The sequence below is a fragment of the Trachypithecus francoisi genome, unplaced genomic scaffold (genome assembly GCF_009764315.1).
Source record: "Trachypithecus francoisi isolate TF-2019V2 unplaced genomic scaffold, Tfra_2.0 Contig01474, whole genome shotgun sequence".
In the NCBI taxonomy this organism is placed as follows: Eukaryota; Metazoa; Chordata; class Mammalia; order Primates; family Cercopithecidae; genus Trachypithecus; species Trachypithecus francoisi.
In genome coordinates, this window is record NW_022681435.1 from 5,145,778 (window position 1) to 5,168,745 (window position 22,968).

The following is a 22,968-nucleotide window of genomic DNA, read 5'->3' on the forward strand; positions in this document are numbered from 1 at the left end:
CTCCCCTCTCCCCCACCCCACAACAGGCCCCAGTGTGTGATGTTCCCCTTCCTGTGTCCAGGTGTTCTCATTGTTCAATTCCCACCTATGAGTGAGAACATGCGGTGTTTGGTTTTCTGTCCTTGTGCTAGTTTGCTGAGAATGATGGTTTCCAGCTTCATCCATGTCCCTATAAAGGACATGAACTCATCCTTTTTTATGGCTGCATAGTATTCCATGGTGTATATGTGTCACATTTTCTTAATCCAGTCTATCACTGATGGACATCTGGGTTGATTCCAAGTCTTTCCTATTGTGAATAGTGCCACAATAAACACACGTGTGCATGTGTCTTTATAGCAGCATGATTTATAATCCTTTGGGTATCCCTTCCTTACACTTTACACAAAAATTAATTCAAGATGGATTAAAGACTTAAATGTTAGACCTAAAACCATAAAAACCCTAGAAGAAAACCTAGGCAATACCAATCAGGACATATGCATGGGCGAGGACTTCATGTCTAAAACACCAACAGCAATACAACAAAAGCCAAAATTGACAAATGGGATCTAATTAAACTAAAGAGATTCTGCACAGCAAAAGAAACTAACATCAGAGTGAATAGGTAACCTACAGAATGGGAGAAAATTTTTGCAATCTACTCAACTGACAAAGGGCTAATATCCAGAATCTACAAAGAACTCAAACAAACTTACAAGAAAAAAACAATCCCACCAAAAAGTGGGCGAAGGATATGAACAGACACTTCTCAAAAGAAGACATTTATGCAGCCAACAGACACATGAAAAAATGCTCATCATCACTGGCCATCAGAGAAATGCAAATCAAAACCACAATGAGATACCATCTCACACCAGTTAGAATGGCAATCATTAAAAAGTCAGGAAACAACAGGTGCTGGAGAGGATGTGGAGAAATAGGAACACTTTTACACTGCTGGTGGGACCGTAAACTAGTTCAACCATTGTGGAAGACAGTGTGGCGATTCCTCAGAGGTTGGTTTTCAAATACCTTTTTCAAGAAAAAGGAATCAGGGCTCACTGAGGGCAGAGAAAATACAAGATGACCCTAGAAGATAGTGCAGTATCATAAATTTTTTAAATGCTCAATAAAAGATTGGGGGCTTGTTGAGAGAACAAAGATGACAACATGAAGGCGCTCAGAAGGACCATTCCTGAAACAATCTGAGCAGCAAAATAAGTAAGAGTGTTGGATTGTAACCTATGGAATGAACATCCATGAGTCTGTAGTGATCTAAATAAATAAATGGGAGAGAAAGGATGGTTGGTTCTGACAGCAGAATTCCAATGAACAAATATGGAGGGAATTATAGAAATATAAACATCAAGGCCAGGTGTAGTGGCTCACGCCTGTAATCCCAACACCTTGGGAGGCAGAGGCAGAAGGACTGATTGAGCTCAGGAGTTTGAGATCAGCCTGGGCAACATGGCAAAATCCCAAATCCAAAAAAAATAGAAAAATTAGCTGGGTGTGGTGGCATATACCTGTAGCACCAGCTACTCAGGAGGCTGAGGTGGGAGGATCATTTGAGCCCAGGAGGTTGAGGTTGCCGAGAGCTGTGATTGCACTACTGCACTTCAGCCTGGGCAACAGAGCTGGACCCTGTCTCAAAAAAATAAATAAGCAAATAAATAAAAAATGAAAAAATAAAGTCAGCATTTGGCAAAAACCACATTCTTGTTTCAGGCAAGAAACATCAATGGATGCTAGAATGAATGAGCAGAAGTTTGAAATGGATACTTACATAGTCTCAAAGTACCTTCTCCAAAATATTAACCATAAAGGGAAATACAGTAACTTTAAAGTAGAGATAGCGATAGGAAACCACCATAACCAAGTGATCACGGCCAACATCATCAGTAATATCTTATCAATCTTATATAATATAGACACTATATATTATATAACATATACTACATATAACATATATAGTATCTTATCAAAATGTGGAATTTCCATCCAACCAAACCCAAATCAAAAGGTATTAACTGATTAATGCTCTTGGAAAATGTCAAGGTCATGAAAGACAAGGAAAGATGGAACTACTGCAGACTGCAGAAGGCTAAAGAGAAAAAATCACTAAATGTAATGTGCGATTGTAGATAGGATCCTGGAATAGAAAAAAGGCCTTGGTGGAGAAACTGATAAATTTTGAATAGGTCATTAATTTAGTTGATTGAACTGTATCAATGTTAATTTCCTGGTTCTGACAATTATATCATGGTTATGTAAATTAGAGGAAGATGGGTGAAGGATGTACAGAAACGTCCCATACTATTTTTGTAGCTTCTGAGGTCTAAAATTAGATCAAAATAAAAAGATTTTTAAAAAGGTTGTGTTACATGATCCAGTCTATTTCTAAAAGGATTGTATTCATTAAACTATTTGAAGAGCTAAACTATTCATTTAGCATCATAAATATTTCAATGAGTCCACATTATGAAGATGTTTTTAAATACAAAGAGAAAAATTGAAGAAATATAAATTTGCAGTTGTAAGTTAAGTGCCTTTAATCTCTAGATATCAGGTAGAATCACCTTCTGTTTGATCTAACTCTGTTTAATTCTCCAGTCCTAAAGAATTCACCTTGACATTCTTGTTTGTCAAGGGTTATATCGGTTGGGACAGTGCTCTAAAATGTTAGGTTATGGAAACATGACACTTTGGTTTGTTATCTGTGCTCCAGGCATTGAAAGCTGTTAATTATCTGCATAAGTCAATCATTCTCATTAGAAATTTACTGTTCAACATTCTAAGGACACAATTATCTCCTCTCTGCTCCAACTCTGTCCAGTCTCTCTGACAGTAAAAGACGGGAATGTAAAAGAGGTAGTCACACATATTACGTTCAAAATGGTTTCGGCCGGGCGCGGTGCTCAAGCCTGTAATCCCAGCACTTTGGGAGGCCGAGACGGGCAGATCACAAGGTCAGGAGATCGAGACCATCCTGGCTAACACGGTGAAACCCCGTCTCTACTAAAAAATACAAAAAACTAGCCAGACGAGGTGGCGGGCGCCTGTAGTCCCAGCTACTCGGAGTTCTGAGGCAGGAGAATGGCATAAACCCGGGAGGCAGAGCTTGCAGTGAGCTGAGAACTGGCCACTGCACTCCAGCCCGGGCGAAAGAGCGAGACTCCATCTTAAAAAAAAAAAAAAAAAAAAAAAAAAAAGGTTTCATTCCATCAAAAAGAAGTTCCTGCATCGGTCTCCTTCTATTACAGTCTTATAATGCTACACATATTTGTTCCCCTAGTACTTTTCATAAAATTGTTATATATTACTTCATATTCTTTTTATATTTTATAAATACAAGAACACACCTGGCTCTGTCAAGTAACTGACAAATCTATTTTTTTAAAAGATGCTAAAACTATTTTTTGTTTTCCAGCTCTGAACAATTAAAAACTTTAGACATGTTTGCAGTTTTTAAATATTAAAAGTTGCTGTATTTATGGTCCCCTATTTGTAAAATGAATCTAGAACGGGATTCTTACCCTCATGCAGAAATCTTACAATATACAGTGCTTGCACACCTAAAGTCACAAATTTAGGATAAAAAAAATCACATTAACACACAGACACTACTTTTACATACTTACTTCATTTCATTTACTTGTCTCAGAATCTCATGCTGAGTTTTTACAACAGTATCCAGTTCTTGTTGAGAGATCTGGAGGAAGAAACAATGACGAGCAAGCTGAATAATCCACATTCTGTGAGCACATAGTACAGTAGCCCTTCTTCTTTACTTCCCTTCCAGCAAAGGGTAAATGAGGCACATCTGCATATTCTGCAAGCCCACCTGCCCATGCTGCCCAGGCATTCCTGCTCCTCTTTTAGAGATTTCCTCTGTTAAGGAAGAAACATATCTTCTCTGTTCATCAAGAATCATATCTAACTGCCGGTTCAGCTGCTTGATTTCAAGATGAATACGATTTTGTCCTTCAAAGACTTGTCTTAGCTCTCGATCTCCTACACTCTCAAATATTTCCTCCGCTGAAAAGGAAATAAATAAAAATGATCAGCCACCTACACATACGTAATTTTCAAAATACCGTAAGTGACCAAAGTGCCAACATACAGCAAAATTAGAACATCTTCATCAGAGTGGTACAATCTCCCAAACAGAAAACATGCGGATAATTGATTTAATAATGATTAAATTATTTGTTTTCTGCCATTTCAGGTGATTGAACACTTATTATAAATTGGGTTTACATTATTTAAAAATAATTTTTCTTGGAAAATCTCAGGAGGGATCAAAATGGCTAACCAGATGCAGGCAGTATGTGCCTCCTCCATGGAGAAAAACCAGAGTAGTAAGTAGATACTTGAATTTCAAATAGATTGCCTAGGAGAGAATGCTAGGACTCATCAGAGAAGAAATAGGAAGCACCAAAATAAGTAAGGAGAGAGTTTGAGGCAGCTTGCCCAGCCAGGCAGGAGCTGACTGAGCACCAGAAGAGGCTCCTAGATGATGGGAAACAGTAAGAGAGAAAACCTCAGGGCCCAGCAGTCCAAAATGGGCTTTTATGATCCTGGCTACAGAAGAAACCCTTGACCCACTAAGGCCTTGGGCTGGACATATGGAACTGCCTACATACGGCACAGAGATGTTGCTCCATAAAGGGAGACCACATGGAATCCCACAGGCATTCGAGCCTAGAACAGCTCCAGTTGGGCACTACTGCTGATAGCCTAGATACCGGGGATCTACAGACATGGCTGCAGCCACTGCAATGTTCCAAGGAGAGAAGGGGGGACACTGGTCACTTCTATGCAACCCTAGTAAGGTCCCTACTGCCTTGCTGAAGTGTGCTGCTGATACTGAGACATGAGCAGACGGCACTTCCCACAGCTTCTTGTCCATGCTGCTTGCCTGGGAGGGACCCTACCCTCTCTGCTCCCAGACCCAAGGTGAAATATTGAGAGTTTAATGGAAGGTTGTGCCCCACCCTCAGGCTATGTTTGGGCTGACAAGGCTGTAGCTACCACCTGGCCAAGGAGAGAGAGGGAAACTAGGCTCTTCTATGCATATCTAGGACAATATCCACTGCCCTGCAAGGGACTCTTGGGAAACAGATGTGGGCAGACTGCACTCCTTACAGTTTCTTGCTCATGACACCTGCCTAGGAGGGGCCCTGCTCTCCCTGGTCCCAGGCACAAAGCACAATTTTGAGAGTTTCATGCTGAACTGTGTCCTGCCCTTAGTCCGAGTTCAAGTTGATATGGCTGCAGTTGTTGCCTGGCTAAGGAGAAAAACTAAGAAAATAATTGATGAAAGTTTCCCAAGTCTAGCAAAAAAGTTAGATGTCTAGATACAGGAGGCTCAGCAATCCCCAGAAAAATATATTACAAAAAGGATTTCACTACAGCATATTATATTCAGAATGTCTAAAGTCAATGTTAAATAATTCCAAAATTAGCAAGAGAAAAGTACTTAGTCACTTGTAATGGAAATTCCATCAGATTAACAGCAGACTTTTCAGCAGAAACCTTACAGGCCAGAAAGGAATAGGCATTCCCAAAGTGCTAATAAAAAGAAAACTGTCAGCCAAGAATTTTACATCCTGCCAGAATCAGCTTCATAAATGAAGAAAAAAATAAAGCCTTTTCCAGACAAGCAAATGCTGGGGAAATTTGTCATAACTAGACCAGCATGACAGGAAATGCTCAAAGCGGTCTTAAACATGGAAACAAAAGGTCAATATTCACCATGATAAAAACAGAAATATAAAATAAAAGTTCTTATAAAACAATCACACGGGAGGAAGATGTAGGAATCAAATGGCAACATGACAGAATTTCATCAAATGACAACGACAAAGATGGAAAAGAAGAAAGGAACAAAGAATTTATAAGACAACTTGAAAATAATGAACAATATGACAGGAACAAAGCCTCCTACATCAATATTAACCTTGAATGTAGATGGATTAAATGTTCCACTAAAAGATACAGACTGGCAGAATGGATTAAAATACATGGCACAACTATATAGTGCCTACAAGAAACTTACCTTATCCATAAAAACACACACAGACTGAAAGTAAAGAGGTGGAAAAAGACAGTCCAAGCAAATAGAAACCAAAAGTGAGCAGGAGTAGCTATACTTATATGAGATAAATCAGACTTAAAAAAGAAAAGACAAAGGTTATTATATAATGATAAAGGGATCAATTCAGCAAGAGAATATAACAATCCTAATTTATATGCACCTAACATTAGAGCATCAAAATTCAGAAAATTATTACTAGACCCAAAGAAAAAGAAAGACAGTAATACAATAATAGTGGGAGAATTTAACACCACACACACAACACTAGATAGATCGAGACAGAAAAATAACAAACAAACATTGGGCTTAAATTGGACTTTAGACCAAATGGACTTAGACATTTACAGAACTTTCTATAATAACTATGGAATATACATTCTTTTCACCAGCACACAGAAGACTCCCCAACACAGACTACATATTAGGCCACAAAATAAGTCTTAGCAAATTTTGAAAATCAGAATCATATCAAGTGTCTTAGACCACAATGGAGTGAATCTAGAAATCAATACTAAGAGGAACTTCAGAAACTAAACACATGGAAATTAAACAGCATGCTCCTGAACATTCACTTTCTCAATGAAGAAATTAAGACATAAATGTAAAAATTTCTTGAAATGAATGAAAATGGAAAAACAACACACCAAAACAGCAAAAAGCAGTGTGAAGAGGGCAGTTTACAGCATTAAATGCCTACATCATAAAAGTGGAAAGATCAAAACAATCTAACATTATACTTCAGGAAACTAGAAAACCAAGAACAAACTAAACCCAAAGTTAGCAGAAGAAAATAAATAACAAAGATAAGGGCAATGCTAAATGAAAGAGACAAAGAAATTAATAAAGGATCAACAAAACAAAAAGCTGGTTCCTTGAAAACACAGACAAAATTGATAAACCACTAGCTAGACCAAGAAAAGGGAGACGATCCAAATAAATACAATCAGAAGAAAAGGAGACATTACAACAGATTCCACAAATATACAAAAGATCATCAGAAACTATTTGAACAACTATACGCTCACAAACTAGCAAACCTAGAGGAAATGGGTAAGTTCCTGGAAACATACAACTTTCTGAGATCGAAACAGGAAGAAACAGAACTCCTGAACAGACCAATAATGAGTAGCAAGACTGAAGCAGTAGTTAAAAAAAAAAAAAAAAAAAAACTTAATAGCCAGGACTAGATGGATTTATAGCTGAATTCTATCAAACATATCAAGAAAAACCAATTCTCCTGAAATTATTCCAAAACTTTGAGAAGAGAATTCTCCCTAACTCATTCTATGAAGGCGGTATCACCCTGATACCAAAACCAGATAAGGACACAAAAAATAGAAAACTACAGACCAATATCCCTGATGAACAAAGATGCAAAAATCCTCAACAGAATACCAGCAAAACGAATCCTACAGCACATCAAAAAGATAATACAGCATGATCAGGTGGGATTTATCCCAGGGATGCAAGGAGGGTTCAATAATACAAAAAATCTATATATATGATACACCACATAAACAGAATTAAGAACAAAAAACATGATCATTTCAACAGACTTAGAAAGGGCATTCAATAAAAGTCATCATCCCTTCATGATAAAAATCCCCAATGAACATATCTCAACAAAAGGCCACATATGACAAACCCACAGCCAACATCACACTTAACAGGGAAAAGTTGAAAACATTCCCTTTAAGAACTGGGACAAGATAAGGATGCCCACTTTTATCACTTTTATGTGTAAAAACATAATACTAGAAGTCTTCACCAAAGCAATCAGGGAAGAGAAGAAAATAAAAGGCATTCAAACTGGAAATGAGTAAGTAACATTATCCCTGTTCGCTAATGATATGATCTTTTATCTAAAAAACCCTAATGACTTCACCAAAAAAAACTCTTAGATTTGATAAAGGAATTCAGTAATGTTTTAAGATAAAAAAATTAATGTTTAGAAATCAGTAGCATTTTCATATACTGTTAATGATCTAGTCAAGGACAAAATCAAGAAGGCAATTCCATCTACAACAGCTGAAAGAAAAATAAAACACCTAGAAATATATTTAACCAAGGAGGAGAAAGCTCTCTATAAGCAGAACTTCAAAACAACAATGAGAGAAATGGTAGATGACACAAACAAATGGAAAAGCATCCCATGCTCATGAATTGGAAGAAATCAATATTGTTAAAAGGACCACAATGCCCAAAGCCATCTACTAGTTCTAGACACTCCCTATCAAATTACTAATGTCATTTTTCACAGAATTAGAAAAAAATTCCTAAAATTCATATGGAACAAAAAGGCGCCCAAATAGCCAAAGCAATGCTAAGCAAAAGGCATATACCTGGAGGCGTCATATTACCTGACTTCAAATTATACTACAAGACTAGAGTAACCAAACCAGCACAATACTGGTATGAAAACAGACACATAAGTCAATGGAACAGAACAGAGGACCAAGAAATAAACCCACACACCTACAACCAACTGATCTTCAACAAAGTCAACAAAAATATACACTGGGGGAAAGACACCCTATTCAATAAACAGTGCTGAAAAAATTGAATAGCTATATATAGAAGAATGCAAGTGGATCCACACTTCTCACCATATGCAAAAATTAACTCAAGATGGATTAAAGATCTAAACACAACACCTGAAACTATACAAATCCTAAAAGAAAACTGAGGAAAGACTCTTCTGCATATTTGCCTAGGTAAAGAATTTAGACCAAGTCCTCAAAGGCAAACACAAGAAAAACAAAAATAGACAAATGGGCCGGGCGCGGTGGCTCAAGCCTGTAATCCCAGCACTTTGGGAGGCCGAGACGGGCGGATCACGAGGTCAGGAGATCGAGACCATCCTGGCTAATACGGTGAAACCCTGTCTCTACTTAAAAATACAAAAAACTAGCCGGGCGACGAGGCGGGCGCCTGTAGTCCCAGCTACTCGGGAGGCTGAGGCAGGAGAATGGCATAAACCCGGGAGGCGGAGCTTGCAGTGAGCTGAGATCCGGCCACTGCACTCCAGCCTGGGTGGCAGAGCAAGACTCCGTCTCAAAAAAAAAAAAAAAAAAAAAAAAAAAATAGACAAATGGGACTTAAAACTAAAAAGCTTCTACACAGCAAAAGAGAAACAATCAACACAGTAATCTAACCTACAGAATGGGATAAAATATTTGCAAACTATGCATCCAACGAAGGGCTAATATCCAGAATCTTCAAGGAACTCAAACAACTCAAGAGAAAAACAAAAAGCCCATTAAAAAACTGGGCAAAGAACATGAACAGACATTTTTCAAAAGAAGACACACAAGCGGCCAATAAATAAATGAAAAAATGCTCAACATCACTAATCATAAAAAAAAATCCAAATTAAAACCACAATGAGATATTGTCTTACACAAATCACAATGGCCATTACTAAAAAGCCAAAAGACAACAGATGTTGTCAAGGATGTGGAGAAAAGGGAATGCTTGTATGCTGTTGGTGGGAATGTAAATTAGTACAACCTTCACAGAAAACAGTATGGAGAATTCTCAAAGAACTAAAATTAGAATTACCGTTTGATCCAGCAATTCCACTACTCTACTGGGTATTTACCCAAAGGGAAAGAAATCATAAATTATATCAAAAAGATACCTGCACTCATTCATTTATCGCAGCCCTATTTACAACAGCAAAGATATGGAATCAACCTAAGTGTCCATCAACAGAGAACTTGATAAAGAAAATGTGGCATGTGTGCATATGTATGTGTGTATATACTACAGACTACTACTCAGCCATAAAATAAGAATGAAATCATGTCTTTTGCAGCAACATGGATGGAACTGGAAGTCATTATCCCAAGTGAAGTGACTTAGAAAGTCAAATACCATATATTCTCACTTATAAATGAAAGCTAAACAACGGGTACAAATGGACATATGGAGTAGAATAACGGACACTGGAAACTACAAAATGTGGAAGGGGAATGAAGGTTGAAAATTACCCACTGAGTACCATGTTCATTAGGGTGAGAGGTACACTAAATCCCCAAACTTCACCACTATGTGACACAAGCATATAAGAAATCTGCACTTGTACCCCCTAAATATATAAAAAGTTAAATAAAATAAAAATGGAAAAATATTTCTCTTTCATATGCACTGTGTGATTCTACTTATAGGAATAGGCAGAACTAATCTACAGTGATAATAAAAATAGTGATGGGCTCTGTGGAGAAGGTGGCTGACTTTAAGGAGGCATGAGGGAACTTTCTGGGATGATAAAAATGTTCCGTATACTGATCTGGGTGATGGTTAAATGGGTATACACATTTGTCAAAATTTACCAAATCATACTTTTCAAACACTACAGTCAGCTTCAGGATATACTCACAAATTGTATGTGATGATGTTTAAAACAAATTCAAAATAAGAATGACCTTTATGATTCATTTTTCAATTCATTAAGTCTGACTCATACTGTTGATCATTAAGAGAACTGCATACTACATAGAGTTCAAATGCTAGCCACAGCCTTTATTAAGTACACCTTTGATCCCTTATGCTGCCGGCGAACAATTCAGATAAAAAGCTAGCAGATAATATAAAGTCCCTCAATTTGGCCTTAAAATGTTTTCTTGTAGACATTAGCACACTCAAGTTCTTAATAACACTGGCTTAGACTAGTATTTTATAATTTTCATCTATACAGTCCAGGATTCTATTGAGTAGAATGGGGAGGAGAAGCAGGTATCATGTCACATTACTTTCATAACAGTTTTGATAGATTTTAAGGATTATCTCCACACTATAAGGTAAATACGTGTCACTAAAAGCAAAAACATAAACTTTTGATGATTTCATTCAAAAAATATTTACTGAACCTGAACTACTAGGTTAGCATCGTTCTGGCTTTCTTTTTAGGCTTAGTGGACACAGCAGTGAATACAGCAAACAAAATCCCTGTCGTCAGGGAGCTTTGACTCTAGTGGTTCCATTCGTCCAAATAACCATGGTACTCTCTATTTCATACATGACTAAGCCACATTCTCACTGGTAAAAATGCCAGTCTCCCAACTCTTAAAGTCTAAAGATTTGCTCCTAAATTGTTTCCAGAAATCACTTGGAATGTGCCTGTTCAGAGAGCAGGGATGAGCCAGGCAACAGAGACTCAAGCGTCCATGATCATCAGCCCCAGCCCTGCTGCGGCACCCATGTCAGCTTCGCTACAACTCACCGGGCTGCCCTTGGAGGTCGGGGTGGCCCTTCTGGAATTCCTCCTTTTTTTTATCCAATTCTTGTTGAAAGTGCTCAAATTCCTCCTGATACTTTTCTTTTTCCTTTTCTGAAATTTCTTTATCTGGTGTGGGCTGTTTTTTGGAGTTTTGGAATAGATCATAAAAAAGATAAGAAAATCATTCAGATACCTCTATATATGTTATTTTTCTCATTTTAACTATTCTACCACTAGCTGAAAGGTTAACATAAAAATGTATTCCTTCTTGACTTAAATGATAGCAAATTTACCTACCCTCCCTCCCTCCTTTCTCTCTCTCTCTCTCTCTCTTTCTTTCTGAGACAGAGTCTCACTCTATCACCCAGGCTGGAGTGCAGAAGCGTGATCTCGGCTTGCTGCAACCTCTGTCTCCCAGGTTCAAGCAATTCTCTTTCCTCAGCTTCCCAAGTAGCTGGGACATCAGGTGCCTGCCGCCAGGCCGGCTAATTTTTTTGTATTTTTTAGTAGAGACGGGGTTTCACTGTGTCATCCAGGCTGGTTTTGAACCCCTCAGTTCAAGAAATCCGCCCACCTCGGCCTCTCAAAGTGTTAGGATTATAGGCGTGTGCCACTGCACTGGGCCCCCCCTTTTTTTCTTTTTTGAGATGGAGTCCTACTCTGTCACCCAGGCTGAAGTGCATGGTCTTCACCTCAGCTTACTGCAACCTCTCCCTCCCAGGTTCAAGCGATTCTCCAGCCTCAGCCTCCTGAGCAGCTGGAACTACAGGTGTGCACCACCATGCCCGGCTAATTTTGTATTTCTTAGTAGAGACAGGGGTTTCACCATGTTGGTCAGGCTGGTCTCAAACTCCTGACCTCAGGTGATCTGCCCATCTCAGCCTCCCAAAGTGCTAGGATTACAGGCATGAGCCACTGCACCCAGCCTACTCTTGCCTCTAATCATAACCACTACCATTTACTGAACACTTGCTGTAAGTGCACTGTCTCAATCCTTCAGTATCTTGAGGTGGCCAGTACAAACATCTCTGTTTTAGCAATTAAGAAATGAAGAGTTACAGAGGTTCAGTCACTTGCACAAGACCATATAGCAGTAACTGGTAGAAACGATCCAAACCGAAGTTAGTCTTCCCAAACATTCAGCTAAAAGGCAAAACCACTAAACTGATAAAGTTTTTGAAAAAATGTGTATAATTACCGGCTCTTTTCCAGGTTCAGTCAACTGGAAAGTCAGAAAAGAAAGGACATCATGGTCATCTACAAATTAAAAAAAAAAGTCTGAAAAAGTTCCATAGGAGATTACTTTTATCATTGTAAATGTATTTTATCAATATTTATTGCTTTAAATAACAATAACCAGGGAGGGAATTAACAAAAATTAGCTCCAATTTGGTAAGGGCAATGGCACTCTGTGAGCTTAGAGACAAAAATTCACCTGATTTATATTAGAAATAATCCAAAACTCACTTTCTTAAACCCTAAATCAGAACATTTTGCAATGCTTAACATATAACAGATGTTTAATCAATGAACAAACAAATGAAGGGTCAAAAGAAGTCCAAACTCCTTATTCTGGTACCAAGATCCTCCATGGTTTCCCACACATCTCCTTCATGGACAATGTCCCAGACAAACGAGACAAAATCCTGGTCTCCACATACTGCCAGTACCTATATGTCTCTGAACCTTTCTTAGAGTGCATACCACTTTTTGTCTTACTTTCTTATTTGTTTCTCTCACGTGGAAGATATTAATAATTTTATCTTACCTAAAATCGTATCAAAAAATCAAATTCAAGCTGTTTAAGCCAAAAGCACCAGCTCAGCAAATCAAATCTCCTAACTCTTAACTAAAATACCAATCCTGGCTAGTCGCATCCACCAATCAAGAGCAATTAATATCAAGTGTACAGCAATCTTTATGCTTTGTACTGTTTTTATGGAACCTAGAGATGTAGACAGATTAAAAAGAAAACTATAATACTGTAGTGCAGATTAAGAAACTGTGTTATGTAATAGGGCACTGAACCTGGAGTCAGAAATCCAGGCCGAGTCCTGCCTGGGGCTGACCACTAATTGGCCATACTATCTTCAGAAATTTCTTTCACCCTAAAATTTGGCAAGTCCTTCTAAAATATGGAAAAAATGCTCTTCCCTCCCTTCTTCTCTGGGTTGTCTGGAACAATCCATGTATTTGAAAATATTTAAAACTACAATATATCATATAAACATAAAATGGCATTGACATTGAATGGTAATTTGTCACCGTATGTGGAAAAAAATGGTAACTATGTTTTTGTTTAAAGTTTAGGCGCCAAATAACCTTTCCTTAGGTTGCCAAATTCATTTATATGTGATGTGACAATGCTCAGGATCCTAAAACACTTGGCAATTAACCTTTTTGTGGATGTGACTAGCCAAGATTGCCATTTTAGTTAATTGTCATGTGGTTTGATCTGCAGCCTTTAAGCCTGCTGACTTTGATAGCCTTTACTTTAAATATATCTCCTTCACTATAAAATAGCACCCAAACTGATGCTCTAATTTACACACTTGTATACAGCCCCAGTTAACTGTACACCTACAGAACAATATAAGTAGAAAATAAGCAATCTCAACAGACCAAAAGACTGGCACAGCAGGCAATGGGAAGGTTCCAAACAGTCTTAAAAAGTTATTAGTATAAACAAGTCTACATATCCCTAATACACTATTCCCAATAAAACACAATTCACAAACTTTTAATATTATCAGACTGCAAGATTTACCTGCAAGACCTCCAGTTGCAGCAGATATTCCAAAATGCCCTTGTGCAGGGATAATCATATTTTCCACTTTGGCACAAAATTCATAATCATTTTTATCTGGTGTAAAGCCATTATTGATCATTACCTAGAAAGATATATCATAGCTACAGCTTTTACAAAAGACATTAGAAAATAAATTTCAATTAATCCATTTTATGACTAATACTATTCAATTTTATTTCATTAATTACAAAGGGTTGTTTTAAATAATGTTTTTTACTTGGTGTCAATATACAATACATTTTACCTAAAAAAATTTTTGCCCCACTATGTGTCAAAAGTTTAAAGAGAGAAAAATCTGATAACTTTCTATGAAAACCTTTCTAAAATGGAGTATGGTTCGCCTTCTCTCAAGAAGACCTAGGGAGTCACCATTCCTCTCTTGGAATGGTTCATGCAGTAGAGGGATCAGACTTGTTTTCAGATCCCAGTGACAGCTAAAACCAAGAGGTTAAATTTACAATTTTATCTGCTGCTGGTTGAAAATTAAACAGATTGTCTCAACAAGTAGTGAGCTCCTCTGAATGAAATTAATGAGGTAACTGGACTGTCACGGGTTAGCAGAGAGCAAAAGTGACAGAAGTCACACTGACAAGGCAGAGAAGGAAAAAACTAAAAAGATGTATGTTTCTACTCTGCAAAATGTATATTTGAAGGAATGACCCTAAATTTCTTGGCAGAATCTTAGAATCCTAGGCAAGCACTGGACCATCTGACACATGAATGCTTTTCTCATTATCCCAGTCAAGCAGTGGTTCAGCTTCTTCAATACATTTCACTTCTAATAACCCTCTCACAAGTCCCACCCTAAACAACAGTCACTGAGGTTCAGGGTGAATGCAGAAGGAGTAGGCCCATGGCACCAGAGTAAGGTCACTTGTGTCATTACTTCTAGAGTCAAAATTTTGTCAGAGACTTCAGATTCAGTCACAGAGGCAAAATGTTATAGTATTCTGTTCAAATTTTCAGCAAGAGAATAAAATCTGTCAATATGAAGAGTTACTCTCTATATACTGTAGGATGGAAATGTGAACTAAAAAGTAGTTTAAAATAATTAATTTTAAAAGATCATTTAGAATTTGGTTCATATTAATATTTGTTTCCTCTGTTTAGTAATATTCCTATTTCATTTTACATCATTTACAACTGGTCCTCCACCACAGAGCCTTTTAAATTAGAATCAACAATCAGGAAGTTATTTGCCTTTGAGTCTTAAAAAGACTGTGGGTTATTACATTCAAATTACGATATTAAAATCCTCCAATTGTTCAGTATTTTTTTCCTTGATTTCTAACAAACTGAAAATCCATCAGAAGTCTTCATTGTCTAGTTTCAATTTTTTTTTTTAAAGGACGTAACACATTTCATTCTACTCTGAGTTAGCAGGAATGTTAGGAAGGACTGTAACTGAAAGCCGTACAAACTGTCTGCTGATTAATACTTCTTTATGAATCATCAATAACCTTCCTTATTCACCTTATGGTTTCAAACCATTGTTAAAGACTATACTTGCAATATTGAAGATCTCTTGCTTTGACTGTGTTTCCCCCACCAACAGCACTTATTGCTTCCAACCTCCTCTTACTTTGTTTTCCTCTCCAATGTGAAAACAACTGGGACAAGCTAGGGTGAAAGTACTCATTAAAATAAACACTTCTTGAGTACTTAACATGGGTACAATATTAGGAACTAGAAGAAATATAGGATATAATGCCTATTGTGAGACGTTTACAATCATATTGATAAGAAGAGACATACATATAGTTAATAAGCAAGTCAATACAACACACCTCAAGGCCAAATAAGCATTAGAGAAAAAAAATAAGAGTTTAGGAGAGACAGATCATTATGAGCTGTTTAGGAAATCTGATGGAAAAGGGATCCGAATTCGTGTGCTCAAAGCTGAGTATGACTTTACCAAGTAGAAAGAAAAGGAATTACTACCAGACTGAGCAAATGCACAGAGGCAAGAACCAATAAGTAGCAGTCAGGTGTCCAGCCAGTCTCTTCAAAACGTGCACTTGAAAACACTAGCTCCATGATCACTCACAGATATTAGGTGAAAACACTAGCTCCATGATCACTCATAGATATTAGGTGAAAACACTAGCTCCAAGATCACTCATATATATTAGGTAAAAACACTAGCTCCATGATCACTCATAGATATTAGGTGAAAACACTAGCTCCAAGATCACTCATAGATACTAGGTGAAAACACTAGCTCCATGATCACTCACAGATATTAGGTGAAAACACTAGCTCCATGACCACTCACAGATATTAGGTGAAAACACTAGCTCCAAGATCACTCATAGATATTAGGTGAAAACACTAGTTCCATGATCACTCATAGATATTAGGTGAAAACACTAGCTCCATGACTACTCATAGATATTAGGTGAAAAAGAATTCCATAGTTAAGTCAGTCTGGGAAACGTGAGGTTTAATAAAGGTTTATTTATCCCTTCTTTACAAAGGATCCCTCATAAAGAAATCTTTAATGTGCTAATATGCAGAGTAGTGCCCAATCTCATCCAATTGTGGAACCCTTTTTGGTGAGCACATTTTGCAAGGTTATTGTTCTGGAGTGCTGCCAAGGCTCACAGCCTCATGGTGTTGGGTCACATGGGCAGTCTGCACCCACCATGCTTGATGTCTGGGCTTTGCCACATGCAGGTAAGCAAGACTTACTGATGACTCTAATGAAACTGTACAGGGTGAATAATTACAGTGGAATTAAAACCCAAGTTAATCATAATAGACTGAATACTTGCTCTATTCTAAGATCTCTAAATTAGCTTAGAATTAAGACTGAACCAATATAGTTTTCCAAAGAACTAATCTCAGAGTTTTAGACCCAGGAGTGTAAGGCTAAGCTCATGATTTAGGTGAAAGAAAAATTCATACACTATATTTTTTTGCTTTTAAGTATTATATAACCAGGTATTGATGGCATCTTTAAAAAGCAAAGTTTACAAGGCATAGTGATCTTAGTTATCATAATTGCCAGTCAGATATCTCCACCTATATATTATCCTAACCTCAATTTATCTACAACTAAACTCATTAACAACCCTCTGATTTCCCATTCTTCCCCCAAACAGATAAAACACAAACAAATGTGCTGCTTCTTTGCTAGTAAATAGTACCAATTAGCTGTCCAACTGGCTAGATTCAGGAACTATCCTTGACTCAACAACTGTGTTCACCCCCAACCCCAAGAAAACAGGTACTAAGAATACTGGGACCTAAGTCATCTTTCTAAATCGCAAATCTGATCATTTCACTTCCTCTTTAAAACCCTTTAAACGTTTTTAAAAGTTTCTTATAGGATAAACTACAGGAAGTTGTGCAAGGCCTGTTACTGCCAACCTTTCAACCTCACTGCTCACTGATCTCTTCTATCTCCCAGCCATACCAAACTACATGTCTTTCCAAAATATTTCAAGTTCTCTCAAGTGCCTGTGCCTGCTTTCTATGCTTGGAGTACACCCACTCACTTGCGCGCGCACGCACACACACACACCTTCTTCCCCCTACCCAGGAACTTCCTGATCTCCTTGTATGGCACAGCTCAACTCTGAGAAAATGTTCCTGCCCTTCCCGACCTCCACCTGGCAGTTACAGGATTCTAACCACAGGACCGCCTGACAGTGTCTGCAACGTAGCATTTATCACACAGCATAGGAATGCTACATATGTGTGTCCTCTGTTAGGCTATAAGCTCTCTGGGGAGAAAGTCTGTCTGTCTTACTCATATTTATATCCTGAAGGCTTGGAGATTATCTATCTATCGATCGATCAATCGATCGATCGATCGATATATGTATCTCTCACATGTGCTATACAGTAGGGTGCTTAAACATTTACTGACTAAATGGAAACCTACCATCAGGGGTTTACAACAGATGACCACTCTTCTGCTCTCTTAGAGTAACAATGATGAGTATGTAAGCAATATCCAAATTTAAGTGCATTTAATTTCTATCAAAAATTCAACATGGAAAGTCATACTATAACACTGTTTATTTGATTCTCTCTAAATCAATGTTACTTACTGTCAATGTTTTCTGGTAATAGATAATCTTTGCTCGGACAGGATACGGTTTATTACGAAAGTCCCTCTGGCAACTTGCTAAAGCTTGACTAGCACCATCACTATAGTATAAGAGAAACGAAAACGAAGAAGACACTCAGCTTTTCAATATTTAAAAATTCAGGAAGATTAAAATAATATCAAGTTATGAAAAAGTCTTGAGTTATTTTATTTTATTTACTCAAAAGACTACATGAGACTACATGAGACTAAGGCAGTGAATCTCTACCCTAGGGCAAAAACATGAATCACCCACTAGGCTTTTAACACGTAGATTCCACTCCAAATCAATGGAAGCAGAATCAAAAGGAGGTGGCCTAGGCACCTCCATTTTAAATAATTCCATAGGGAGTTATGATGAACTACCAGGGCTGAAACTCACTAAGGCAGAAAAACAGTATGGATAAGTCATCTTTCTTACAGTTCGCTGGCTAAAAGCTATTTCCTATACAACAAACACGTGAAAATAAAAAATGTACATACCTAATTTATATACATTATAAATATACAGTCATCCTTCAGCATCCACAGGGCATTGGTTCCAGGACCCCTGTGGATACCAAAATCCTCAGATGCTGAAGTCCCTTATATAAAATGGCATAGTATTTACATATAACTTGCGCACATCCTCGGGTATACTTTAAATCATCTCTAGATTACTTATCACACCTAATACGATGTAAATGCTCCATAAATAGTTGTTATATTGTATTTCAAAATTTGTAATCTTGTTGCATATACAAAATAATTTGTATTATTTTTGATCTGCAGTTGGTTGAATCCAGATACGGAACACATAAATACAGAGGGTTGACTTAGAATACTTAGAATCTCTGCAAACCACTGAGTCTTTAAATAATGCAATATTGAAGTTAAATAAGATGGCATAAATTGCTTAATCATCAGCCTTAATAATCAAGGCTCAACTTTATTTTTTTAAAGATCCCTTTTAATGAAGACAAAAATGCATGATCAGTGGCATCAATGAGAGCCAGGAACAGTCTATAAACTTTCAAAAGTATAATATCAAATAAGTTTCAAAGGTATAATATTAAATAATTTGAGGTTAAATTAAAAACATATACTATATTTGAATCTGAGATGGTCCACAGATAGAACTTTAGAACACAACCAAATAAAATAAAACCTTTCTACCAAGTTACAAAATATGTCTCAAGAAAAAGGAGTATTTTTTCATTTGGAAAGTGTTCAGATTTGAAACAATATATTTCATAAGGATTCCAAAAAGAAGCTGAAATCAAGAGTAACGTAAAAAATACACACTCACTTTTGATGGTCATAATGGATTTGTCCATTGTTGCCTATAATTACTATAGCAGGATTATTTTTCTAAAAATAAAGAAAACATATTTTTTAAAATGTCTTTAATCAAAGCATTCTACATCATTCTTGATGTACTATGAAGTGACTTACATATCTAAGCTTCTAGGACTCAAATTTTTAAAATAACCTGGCCTTGGCACTCAAGGAATTACTAAAGTTCTTTAAATCGCTAACAATTACCCCTGAAAATTAATAGAGAAACAACCAGCTGATGGGAAGATCATCAACCTTAAGGCTGCTAAGCCACAAGCTAATGTTTCCAATATGTAAGTACATTTTGATCTTAACTGTTTTAGGAGAGATCATCAGAAAAATAGGCCCAATCAAAAACAATGATTAACATATGACCAGATATGAATATGTGAGCTAGCAATAGTCATGCATTTGGATGTTCTTATGTAAATAAACTGGTAAGAGTCTTCTAAGCACTACTGTTTTCCCCACCTACGTCTACAGAATTGTATTCATCCATTAAATAGGGCCATGGGAGCAAGGGTCACTGCAAAGTTGAGACTGAGGGCTCTAGTATGCCCTCAAGCTGATGTACAAAAAATCATGCACATGTAAATTAAACTGATAAATTTCCAGCTATATAAAGACTAATTATCATATTTACCATATAGCTTGGGGAGTTCTGTACTATGAAACTGATGAAAGCATTAAATAAGCTATTATTTCTCACAGCCTAACTCTGTTGGTAGACATATTAAAGTGGGTAACAGTCCTGACAATAAATATACCTTTCCATCATTGTCAAAAGAATCAAAAAATATTCCAACACCATTCCACAGATCAGCTGATCCAAACACAGGGCCCTCCAAGCCTTGATTTTCTGTATACCAAATTGCCTGAAAATATATAATAGGGAACAGTTACAGGCTAGTGGTATATGCATTTATATACATTTTCTAAGTTAAAGAAATGATCATACTAGGCCATCAGCTCCAATTCGACCTCTTCCGGTCACTCGAAATGTCACCTCAACTTCCCAGTTCTCAAAGGCTGCTTTTGCCTTTGTCCACACTGAGCCTCTTTGGCTTTTTAAAGATGGTGCCACTCGAATTTGATCTGAACTTGGAATAGCATCTAGAACAGAAATCAGGGAAGAAAAGCTATAAGTTATAATTAGGTAAAACTCAATGAATCATTTCCAAACTGCTAAATATACCTACAGAGACTTAGTAACCTGTACAATAATTATTAGGAAAAAATTTCATGTTAACAGCTTCAACTTTAAAAGTTTAGGGCTAACACCTCCCTTATAAAAATAAATACATAAAGCTACACTCATACACTACAAATTCCAGGGACAGTGGGTGGGAGAAAGGGAATTATGACTTTAAGGCAAACTATCTGAATCTCATAATATTCTTTTTTAAACCTTAAAAATTTGTACTTTTAAAAAAGCTGCAATGTATTTTACTAATTTACAAAGGTTAGAAAGCTCAAACAGCGTGAAGAGAACATACCACTAGGAATCAAAAGACTTGTTCCTAGTCTCAGTTCAGCTGTGTGACTTTGAGCAAATAATTCTCTTACTCTCTTGGGTTCACCATATGTTTACCTGTAAAACGAAGGAGCTAGGCTCAATCACTTCCATAAACACCCTAAAAGTTATATGCAAAATACTGTACTTATATACATTCTTCCATGAAGAGGGTCAAGTGAACTTCAATAAGCAATTCTTCAGCAGATTCTCAAAGAAAATAGTGATCCCTAAAACGGTGGTTTACCTCTCCAGGCTAGGTTCAAGCCCCAGCTCTACTACTTACCAGTTGTTTGATATGCAGGCAAGTTACTCCATTTCTTGAACAGCCTCATAAGTATTTAAGTGCCTATGTAAGTAGCTTTAAATGTTTCAATAAATGTTAGCTATTTCTCCTATTATTAGACTAGGTAATTACTAAAGGCCTATCAGACTTAAAATTTGAACAATTCTAGCTCTCAGATATTAACTAATTCTGAAACTCATGCTGGGAAATACAACAACTGTAACTGTAATATCACTTTACAGGTAGGAAAAAATTGACCAGAAGGAAAGCTGAGATACTTTAGTAGGATCAGTCACTGTTTGCTCACCGTTACTTTCAAACATTCAAAGGATGGGGGTGTGGCCATCATGGAAAGAGACTGAACACAGAATCAGAAGACCTAGATTTGAGTTCAACTTCACTGACACTTACTACTTATGTATCCTTTTTCAAAAACCTTAACCTTTCTGAATATCAGTTTTTCATCTATAAACCAGATAACTCCCGCCTTGCCTACTAAGGATCAAATCAGAGAATGAAAGTGAAAGAGCTCTGAGAGCTATAAAGGGTTACAAATTATCATTTTTCGCCCTTAAGGGCCTAAGGATGTGTACTAAACGAACATTCAAGGTAAGAAAGAGAAACACCATAGATTTGGTCTTAACTTGGGGTTGAAGGTAAAGGGCTGTGTTTAAACTAGATCTTAAATTTCTCTACTTTTAAGCTTTTTGAAGTAACGAATTGCAGAGCAAAATGAAAAGAACAAAATGATCAATGTAGTTACAGTGACGCTTATGTAAAAACTACAGTGACAGTGAAAGCAAGGGATGTCCATAGCAGGGATTCCCAAAGCCAGTAGCCAGATAAATCATGGCTAAAATACTAATACTTTGTTTCAAATTCATTCGAGCCACACAGCTTTAATTTACTGGTACATTATCTTGACATTTCTGCAGCAGAATAGATTAGCTGGTTATGGCTCTGTAAAGGAAGTCAAGGTAACTCATTTGACTAATTGATTAACATTCCTAATTGGCTAATGTAGTGTATGTGAGAGAAAAAGCAAAGGGATAGAAGAACAGGCAGGCAATGGAGACGTGTAGAAGTGAAAATCTGTGAACAAATCTATCAACACTACTGAATAATTCATCATCATTCCACAAATAGAAACAAAAACTCCAAAAACTTGTGTTTGATAACATCTGCATCACCTTTGTGTATCAAGAATAGAGATACCTTGATAACAAATGCCCAGTAATACACCCTTGCGGCATGGGCACATAATAAATGACTGCTGAGTAACAAAATAACTGCACTCTACTTAAACTACTTAATGACTTGGTCATTAAGTCAAATTGAAATCTGTACCTTTTAATTATACATTAATTTGAGAGAAACAGCCCTTCCTAAAAGGGTGCTTCCTATTCAGTAATTACTTTCTAGAAATGAAACATTTTGTTTCAAGCACCGGATAATCTAAAATGATGTATAGAAACCTTATTATACAAAAGATTACTTAATCACACACAAAGATAGAATTCAAACTGCCAGAGCTCCTCATCTCATATAAAGGCATTTGCCATTTGTTCAAAGGGTGTATCTGATGGTCACTGAACAGAGCTTATGTCATGCCAAGTGCTACGATTGACTCCTTAGTCAGCAGTG

General features: G+C 37.0%; 1 protein-coding gene across 3 annotated transcripts in view; it reads right to left on the reverse strand.

The window, feature by feature from the left end:
• The window catches only part of LMAN1 (lectin, mannose binding 1), a 34,194-nt gene that overhangs the window by 9,426 nt on the left and 1,800 nt on the right, over nt 1-22,968 (reverse strand). For 2 of the 3 annotated variants that reach the window (XM_033238810.1, XM_033238826.1), the window contains exons 2-10: nt 20,484-20,638; nt 20,293-20,400; nt 19,497-19,558; nt 18,171-18,270; nt 14,071-14,194; nt 12,502-12,560; nt 11,307-11,439; nt 3,827-4,020; nt 3,624-3,694 (exon numbers count right to left, since the gene is read on the reverse strand). In XM_033238810.1, the coding sequence (XP_033094701.1) occupies nt 3,624-3,694; nt 3,827-4,020; nt 11,307-11,439; nt 12,502-12,560; nt 14,071-14,194; nt 18,171-18,270; nt 19,497-19,558; nt 20,293-20,400; nt 20,484-20,638 (1,006 nt within the window). The remainder of the gene's footprint in view (nt 1-3,623; nt 3,695-3,826; nt 4,021-11,306; nt 11,440-12,501; nt 12,561-14,070; nt 14,195-18,170; nt 18,271-19,496; nt 19,559-20,292; nt 20,401-20,483; nt 20,639-22,968) is intronic. The other variant, XM_033238818.1, reaches the window with a different exon arrangement.